This window comes from Halichoerus grypus, chromosome 8 (genome assembly GCF_964656455.1).
Source record: "Halichoerus grypus chromosome 8, mHalGry1.hap1.1, whole genome shotgun sequence".
Lineage (NCBI taxonomy): Eukaryota > Metazoa > Chordata > Mammalia > Carnivora > Phocidae > Halichoerus > Halichoerus grypus.
Window position 1 is genome coordinate 104,893,075 of NC_135719.1, and position 9,818 is coordinate 104,902,892.

Here is a 9,818-nt window from a genome sequence, read left to right on the forward strand (position 1 = left end):
GCTAAGCAATGCTGAAGGCTCACTTGATATTGGGGTTGGTAAATTTAAAGTGAGACTAAGTGGAGCAGCCATTTGTTTTTCTCCAGTCACTTTCACTTGTTCTGGTATAATTGCCAGAACAGAATAGGGGGAGACTTGGGTTTAACCAGGGTTTGGGTTGTTCCAGCTGGGTATAATGAAGGTAGATAGGTTCAAGCAAACTGCGTTTTCAAGGGAGTGATTATGGTGATGGATCATGGAATATAAGCTGGGTAAAGAGATAAATGAGAACATGAGGTAGGTATAGGGATTCATGATGGTCAATTGAAAGAGTGGTAGGACCAGTGGATGGAGGAAAGGACTTTTAAAAGTAAAGAAGAGGAAAGATAGATATTCAAATAGTTGGATACTTGAAATAAATATTTAAGATATGGTGAAATTATTTGTGATGAGAAGGTGGGATAGAGGAAAAGATGAGGCCACATGACTTGGATATACCAACTATGCGATTTAAAAAGTGCTAAGAATGGCGATAGAAGAAGTAGAGGAAGACCATGGACCACGTCAGTAAGGGGATGGCCAGGAATTAAGTAGATGACTATAACAAGGAGTGACTAGTCTGGTTTTAATTAAAGTCTCCTACTTGGGATTGGCCTCTTGGTCAGTTAGTAGTGATGAGCTGAGATCTGTGGTGTCATAGCTAGAAGAAAGTGTCCTAAAGAAAAACAGAGCATTCTTGTCTCATTTATAGATTTCAGTGGACAATCTCTCAGCCAATAAAGTGGCTCTGGGGAGGTGGGAAATGTTGAACGGGGGAGAGGAAGGAAATGAAAATCCACTTTTTTTTTTAAACTGGAAACCTGTACTTCCCACTCCCCTTCACCCCCTTTTGCCCATGTCCTCTCCCCTCCCCTTTGGAAACCACCAGTTTGTTCTCTGTGTTTATGGATCTATTTCTGCTTTTTTTGGTTTATTTTTGAGATTCCACATATAAGTGAAATCATATGGTATTTTTCTCTGTCTGACTTATTTCACTTAACATAATGCCCTCAAGGTCCATGCATGTTTTTGCAAATGACAAGATCTCATTCTTTTTTATGGCTGAGTACTATTCTATTGTGTATATAATACTACATATTTATTCATCTATGGATGGGCACTTGGGTTGCTTCCGTATCTTGGCTGTTGTAAATAATGCTGCAGTAAACATAGGGGTGCGTATATCTTTTTGAATTAGTGTTTTTGTTTTCTTTAGGCAAAAGCCAGTAGTGGAATTACTGGATCATATGGTATTTCTGTTTTTAATTTTTTGAGGAAACTCCATACTGTTTTTCACAGTGGCTGTATCAATTTACATTCTCAACAACAATGCACAAGGATTACTTTTTCTCCACATCTTCACCAATACTTGTTATTTCTTGTCTTTTTGATACCAGCCATTCTGACAGATATAAGGTGATATTTCATTGTGTTTTTTTTTTTTTTAAGATTTATTTATTTATTTTGAGAGAGAGAGAGCAAGCAGGAGGAGGGACAGAGGGAGAGAACCTTTCAAGTAGACTCCCTGGTGAGCACAGAGCCAGATGCGTGACTGGTCCCACAACCCATGAGATCATGACCTGAGCTGAAACCAAGTCGGACACCTAACTGACATGCCACCCAGGCACCGCTCTCGTTGTGGTTTTGGTTTGCATTTCCCTGATGATTAGTGATGTTGAGCATCTTTTCGTATGTCTGTTTGCCATCTGTATGTCTTCTTTGGAAATATGTCTATTCAGGTCCTCTGCCTATTTTTATTTGGATTATTTGGGGGTTTTTTTGTGTTGAGTTGTTTAAGTTCTTTACACAGTTTGGATATTAACCCTTTACAGGATAAATCATTTGCAAATACCTTCTCCCATTCAGTGGGTTGCCCTTCAGTTTTGTTGAGAGTTTCCTTCACTATGCAAAAGTTTTTAATTTTGGTGTAGTCCCAGTAGTTTATTTTCACTTTTGTTTCCTTTGCCTCGGGAGATATATCTAGAAAAATGAGAAGGCCGATGTCAAAGAGATTACTGCATATGTTTTCTTCTAGGACTTTTATGATTTAAGTCTTACATTTAGGTCTTTAATCCATCTTGAGTTTCTTTTTGTGTATGGTGTATGAAAGTGGTCCAGTTTCATTCTTTTGCATGTGGCTGTCCTGTTTTCTCAGCACCATTTATTGAAGAGACTGTCTTTTCCTCATTGTATATTCTTGTCTCCTTTGGCATAGATTAATTGACCATAAAATCATGGGTTTATTTCTGCACTCTCTACTCTGTTCCATTTATTTCTGCATCTCTTTTTGTGCCAATACCATATTGTTTTGATTATTATAGCTTTTTTAGTGTATCTTGAAATCTGGGATTGTGAGACCTCCAGTTTTGTTCTTTTTCAAGATTGCTTTGGCTATTGAGGGTCTTTTGTAGTTCCATATAAATTTCAGGATTATTTGTTCTAGTTCTGTGAAAAATGCTATTGGTATTTTGATAGGGATTATATTGAATCTGTAGATTGCTTTGGGTAGTATGGGCATTTTAACAATATTTGTTCTTCTAATCCATAAGCATGGAATATCTTTCCATTTGTCTGTGTCATCTTCAATTTCTTTCATCAGTGTTTTATAGTCTTCAGAGGTCTTTTACCTCCTTGGTTAAGTTTATTTTTAGGTATTTTATTATTTTTGGCACAATTGTCAGTGAAATTGTTTTCTTAACTTCTCTTTCTGCTACTTCATTATTAGTGTATAGAAATGCAACAGACTCCTGTATATTAATTTTGTATCCTGAAATTTTACTGAATTCATTTGTTACTTCTAAAAGTTCTTTGGTGAAGTCTCTAGGGTTTTTAGTGTACAGTATTATGTCATCTGCAAATAGTGAAAGTTTTACTTCTTTTTCACCAATTTGGATGCCTTTTATTTCTTTTTCTTGTCTGATTGCTGTGGCTAGGACTTCCAGCACTATGTTGAATAAAAGTGGTGAGAGAGGACATCCTTGTCTTGTTCTTGACCTTGAAGGGAAAGCTCTGTTACTGTGAGTTTGTCGTATATGGCCTTTATCATGTTGAGGTCTGTTCTCTTTAAACCCACTTTGTTGAGAGTTTTTTTTTTTTAATCATGAACAGATGTTGAATTTTGTCAAATGCTTTTTCTGCATCATTTGAGTTGATCATACATGATTTTTTATCCTTCATTTTGTTAATGTGGTGTACTACTTTGATTGGTTTGCTGATACTGAATTATATCTGTATCCCTGGAATAAACCCCACTTGATCGTGGTGAATGATCCTTTTAATGTATTGTTGGATTCTGTTTGTTAATGTTTTTGAGGATTTGTGCATCTATGTTCATCATGAATATTGCCCTGTAGTTTTTTTGGGGGGAGGTGATTATCTTTGTCTGATTTTGGTATCAGGGTAATGCTGGCCTCATAGAATGTATTTGGAAGTTTTTCTTCCTCTTCTATTTTTTGTAATAGTTTAAGAAGAATAGATATTGATTTTCTTTAAATGTGTGGTAGAATTTGCCTGTAAATCCATCTGGTCCTGGATTTTTGTTTGATGGGAGAGTTTCAATTATCAATTCAGTTTCATTACTAATAATTGGTTTATTCATATTTTCTATTTCTTCCTGATTCAGTTTTGGAAGATTGTATATTTCTGGGATTTATCCATTTCTTCTAGGTTGTCTAATTTGTTTTCCTATAATTTTTTGTAGTAGTTTCTTATCCTTTGTATTTCTGTGGTGTTTGTTTTTCCTTCTTGTGTATTTCTGATTTTATTTATTTAGGTCCTCCATCTCTTTTTCTTGAGTCTGACTAAAGGTTTATCAGTTTTGTTTATTTTTTCAAACAACCCACACCTGGTTTCATTAATGTTTTCTATTGTTTTTATTTCTTTATTCTCATTTATTTCCTCTGAGATCTTTATTATTTTCTTCTTTCTACTAACTTTGGACTTTGTTCTTCTTTTCTAGTTCCTTTCAGTATAAGGTTAGATTTTTTTTTAAAGATTTTATTTATTTGAGAGAGAGATAATGAGTGGTGGGGAGGGGCAGAGGGAGAGAGAGAGAAAGAGAAAGAAGCAGACTCCCAACTGAGCAGGAAGCCCTACGTAGGGCTTGATCCCAGGACCCAGAGATCAGGACCTGAGCCAAAGGCAGATGCTTAACTGACTGAGCCACCCAGGGGCCCCTGGTTAGATTGTTTGAGATTTTTCTTGTTTCTCTAAGGAGACCTGTATTGTTATAAAGTTCCCTTTTAGAACTGCTTTTGCTACATCCTGCAATTTTTGGACTATTGTGTTTCCACTAGTTATTTTTGATAGACTTTGTATTCTTAGAAAATAAGAAAAAGCTTAAGTGATCTTTCAAAGGGAATCTTCAAAGATGCTCTTTCAATTTATTCTACTACCTATTTGGGACTCCTCTTCATTTTACATCCTCATTGTGAGTGACTGTCCCTATGTAGGTGAGAAAATCTGTAAAACACTGCCTTGTGTCTATGTCCAACGATACTGCTATCTGTGGACAAAGACCTCATGGCTTCTCTTCTGAAGACCCTAATTTCATGTATTCACTGCAAATGTTAGAGTAGTAGTGCCAGAAGTCTACCCCTCTAATACCATATGTGTGATTATCTAGTTCTGCCTTTTGTTCAATGAAACTAGGACAATCTTATTTTAGGGTCAAAGCACAGCCAAGTTAGTACTACTTGAAAAGTAGAATCTAGAGACTGTCACATTGGATGTCTGTCAACGTCTAGTGCGTTGGGGTCCCTGGGTAAGGGTCGCGAAATCACCGGGACACAGGGGATGCAGAGCAAAGGCAGCACTTGCAACTGCATACTGCCGTTTATTTCTTGACATCTTTTATGCTCTTTACAATCAAAATATATTGTTACTGATTAACAATGTAAGCATTAAGATATCCCGATACTTCTTTACGCAAGAGAGGACAAAATCAAATTCGGTTGCACCGGAATAATTACATATCTTAAGTAAATCTCATTCTCTGATCAGTTCTTATGCAAAGGTACCTTATGACCCATTCCCCGAAACTACATAAAATCAAACCCTATGCAGGAATGCTGAGATCAGACAACACCCCGCATATACATTTGAAGCAGGATGTTATCTGATCATCACATCCCCGCACACGAAGCCACTCTCCTCGGTGGGCGTCACAAGGAACAATGTGCCCAAGATTACTCAAAACATCATGAGCCATTTCTCAGCTGACCGGATGCCTGAGGCATAGGCACACAACAAGGCGAGGGAGACTTTTCCCCCTCTCAGGCCTGGGCGTTCCCGACCTTACCCTGCGTGCGCCACAGCACACAAACAATTCCGGCCACAGAGGGCTCACATGCCTATGTTGGCCTCAATTCCTTCTTTTTTCTTTTGTTTAGAAAGAAACGCCCACCAAAGGGTGGCAATAGACTTCCGGGAAGGTCGAACAAAACATACATACATGCACAGAAAACAGCATATAACAAAAATTAATGAAATTCCGATTCCTCCAGCGGTATGCCCTAAGCTCTGAATAATTCCCTTCGGGTCTAGTCCTTCAAATTGCTTCAAAAACGACTGAGCCAATGTAGCAGCATCCTCATTCTCAAAGGGTTTTCCAAATATCTCCTGAATATTAGTATGCAAATTATTAATCATATCTGTCACCGATGAATTGCCCTCTAAATATTTCTGGATAATACTCCAATCATGTTGAGATTCATTATATCTTAAATTAGTAATACAAAAGGATGTGGAATTCCAATCACAACGCAACCAAATTTGTCTTTCAATTGTTAAAACCTTCTTCCCTAACCAACTAACAGTTTGTCTAAGAACATCTATCTGCGTTTGCAAACGAGTATCAATCATAGTTTGGGAAAGCCAAAGATCCCGTGAATCACGGTGCCAATTTTCTACAAAATGTTTAGTTTGCAAAGATGTATGTAACGCAATTCCAGAAACAGTGGCTAATGTGGTTACCGTAATTAAACTTAGAATGACTGCTACAACAATACCAATCAATCGTTTAGTTCGTTTTAAAACTTTCCTGAAAAATTCCAATACCAGAGCATCCACTGGATTTTGAGCCCATAGACGTTCTAAATTTACCGGAAGCCAAATATGAGAGCGTTGTTGCAAAATCATAAGAGAATATCCTGGTTTAAATTCTATAGAACTATTAATACAAGAATACAATCGACATTTAATACAGCTAATTCCATCATTAAAACTAAAATTTCCTATCAAAATTAGATATGGTAAAGGTACACATGCGGTTACATTAATTTCTTTAAAAATGGTGAAATTATAAGCCGACGCAGTCTTTGCTGTGCCGGAAAAGGTTCCATTATAAAGTCTGACAGTCTTAAGCGCAGCTGCAACTTTCCATAAGTGTGTTTGAATATGATCTGGAAATTTTTGATGTGATATGCGAGGGTCTGCGATGCTGCCATCTCCCCAAGCCATCAATCGATGATTTACTATAGATTCATTCCATCGGTTCCGTGGGGGCATCCTATAAGACAAGGATAAATTACAGCGCAAGACATCCCACTCTGAACAATTTTGTAAAAATTGACCATATGGTCCCCACATAAGCAGATCCTTATAATATTTTGCAAACCTACCAACACATTCCTGCCATTTAAATGGCTTATAGGCCATTCCAATATAAGTAAAATCAGGACAAGCAGGGAACGAGGGAAATTCATCAAAGGTGACATTTCCCCAGGTCATATTAAGAGACCATGCTTCAAGCCTCTGTAATTGAGTGCGAGAGGAATTAACCATTGGTCCAGGTAAAATCCAATTCTGCCAATTCATATTTACACATGGCGAGGGACCCAAGCAAATATATGGACCATCCCCTCTATGCAGGAAATTAAAAAAGGTACCGTCATCCTGATTAAGATAAGTCAGATTCTTCCAAGGAGGCGAAAGTATCATCGGGGAGGTATAAATGGGAATATTTGCACTTCCCCAAGGTGCAGGTTCCATCATAGGTGGGTTAGGTATATAAGCCCAATAACTTACATTAGTCGCCTCAATAGGAGGGGATGACATAGTAAGCAAAGCGCACATGGCCAAGAACAAATGCTCAGGTGTACAAGGCTTCCTTGTTTGCTTCAAGATTTCTGTCCCTCCCCAGCAAGCTTTTTAATATGCCCCCAAGTGGGTAAAGCAAGAGGCGGAGGCCGCCAATGATGACGCCTATCCAAATGTAAGTGAGCCATAGCTTGCAGGAGAGATTCATCAGCTTGTAACAACGATTCATGCACTCTCGGGGCCTTCATGCGTCGCCTGACAGCCGTCCGAATTGGTTCGTGACCGGATCCACCTTGCCGGGAGCCAGGAACAGGTTTGTCCATCTTCTGTGGAAACATAAGCATAACCTTTCCCTCTATAAAGCAACACTCCTGGCTGCCATTCTGCATCCGCAGCGGGCTTAAACCATATATGTTCATTCAAGGGAAGAGGAGCCGTCTCTCCCTCTATGAACTGTTTTTCTGCTCTCGAGAGAATATCTCCCTGCGGAAGATTCAAGAAATTCAATGTAAACAATACTTGTGACAAAATGGAACGTGCATTAGATTGAGTAAATGATAATATATGATCTGTTTTCCTCCTTTTTAATTTTTTAATTTGCAATTTTAAAGTATTGTGTGCACGCTCCACAATGGCCTGTCCTTGGGGATTATATTCAATGCCTGTTTTATGCATTATACCATATTGCAAACAGAAAGCTTGAAATTTTTTACTTTTATATGCTGGCCCATTATCTGTCTTGATACTGGAAGGTAAACCCATCACAGCAAACGTTTCTAATAAATGAGTAATAACATGTTGTGTAGTTTCACCCATTTGTGCTGTGGCCCATATAAATTGAGAATAAGTATCTATTACAACATGTACATAAGATAAGCGACCAAATTGTGCCACATGAGTAACATCCATTTGCCAAAGTTCGTTGGCATAAGTTCCTCGAGGATTAACCCCAGCTTTACACCAAAGCGTCTACTTGAGCATTGCCATAAGCCAAGGAACCAGGAAGATTAGTATGAGAGCGAATATGAGTTACATAAATACGAGTATTACGATTTCTTAACAAAGTTTGTAAGAGTAAAAATAAACTAAGTAGGTTGGACTTATTAGAACATACCACGGCAGTATATACATTTTTAACGACCCCAACAGCATATGCTGAATCAGCAAGAATATTCACAGCCGAGGGAAAATCTTTTAATACTTGGGTGATGGCAAATAATTCATTTTGTTGGACTGAATTAAAATCTGTATTTTGAACCCAATACCTTTTAGTTGTCCAATATGCACTTTTAGTTTTTGACCCATCTGTAAACACAGTGGGTGCATTAACCAAAGGTTGTTCACTAATTATATCCTGAATAATAAATTCTTGTTTACGAAAACAATCCCATAATTTTCCTTTAGGAAAATGGTAATTAATTTGTCCCACATACCCTGCAAGGGCAATCTGTAATTCCTCTATATTCCGTAACAAAAATGAAAATTGATCTTTAGAAAGAGGAATAATTATATCCATAATATCACATCCGGTCATAATTATAGCTCTATCCCGAGCCTGTTCTATCAAATATGCAATCTGAATACCATAAGGAGTGATATTTTTTGAAAAATGATGTCTAGTATAAATCCATTCAGCAGGCAACTCTTTTTGTCCAATAATAGCTGTGGGATATTGCCATGTATTTAAAATATACATTGTCAAGGGTAAAGAAGGATCAATGCGAGTAAGAAAAGCGGATTTAATTTTTTCTTCCACAAATTGTAATTCCTTTTCTGCTTCCGCAGTAAGCTGTCGGGGACTATGAATATCAGAATTTCCTTGTAATGTATCAAATAAATTATGTAATTGATAAGTAGGGATACCTAAAGATGGCCGTAACCAATTAATATCTCCTAATAATTTTTGAAAATCATTCAAAGTCTTCAAATTATCCCTTCGTATAGCTATTTTTTGTGGTCTAACAGTATTTCTTTCTATCACATATCCTAAATAATTTATAATACTTCCTTTTTGAATTTTTTCTGGAGCAATTACCAATCCAAAAGGAATAAAATACTCTGGCAATAATTTTAAGATTTCTTCTAACTCATTTTGATGGGGGCTAGCAAACAAAATATCATCCATATAATGAGCTATATACACCTGAGGCCACTTTTGACGCACGGGACGCAAGGCAGCGTCAACATAAAGTTGACACATCGTAGGGGAATTCATCATGCCTTGAGGCAAAACCTTCCATTGAAACCTTTGGTGAGGTCCCTGCCTATTTATAGAAGGAAGTGAAAAGGCAAAACGCTTCCTATCATCTTTATGTACAGGGATAGTGAAAAAACAATCCTGTAGATCAATTACCATTGTATGCCAATCCCTCGGCAAGGCAGCCGGTGAAGGTACCCCAGGCTGGAGAGCCCCCATGGGGAACATGGAGTTATTAACTCCACGTAAATCTGTAAGTAAACGCCATTTACCTGAAGTTTTCTTTATGACAAAAATTGGAGAGTTCCACGGAGAAGTGGAATGTTCAATATGTTGTTTTTGTAATTGCTCTCTTACCAATTGGTGTGCAGCAGCCAATTTTTCCTTAGTTAATGGCCATTGTTCAATCCACAAGGGATCTTCGGATTTCCATAATATTTTAATAGGTTCCATCTATAATCAAAATTCCAGGTGAGCTCCCCACTGTTCTAAAACATCACGGCCTAAAATATTTAAAGGAACATCTAAAATATATGGTTTTAACACGGCCAGTTGCCCATCCTGG

General features: G+C 37.6%; 1 protein-coding gene across 1 annotated transcript; it reads right to left on the reverse strand.

Annotated features, from left to right (window-relative positions):
- Nucleotides 1-618: 618 nt before the first annotated feature.
- Nucleotides 619-7,092, reverse strand: LOC118550920 (endogenous retrovirus group K member 19 Env polyprotein-like). The gene is made up of 2 exons (XM_078054333.1): nucleotides 5,825-7,092; nucleotides 619-694 (listed from the first exon to the last, which is right to left on the reverse strand). Exons 1-2 carry the CDS (start codon nucleotides 7,090-7,092, stop codon nucleotides 619-621), a joined length of 1,344 nt encoding a protein of 447 aa, XP_077910459.1.
- Between the last annotated feature and the right edge of the window lie 2,726 nt (nucleotides 7,093-9,818).

Coding starts and splice junctions, on each gene's coding strand:
- LOC118550920 (XM_078054333.1), bottom strand. CDS start 7,092: ATGTGCGCTTTGCTTACTATGTCATCCCCTCCTATTGAGGCGACTAAT. Junction 695..5,824: donor CTTAGACAAACTGTTAGTTG/GTTAGGGAAGAA, acceptor GTTTTTCTTTAG/GACACTTTCTTCTAGCTATG.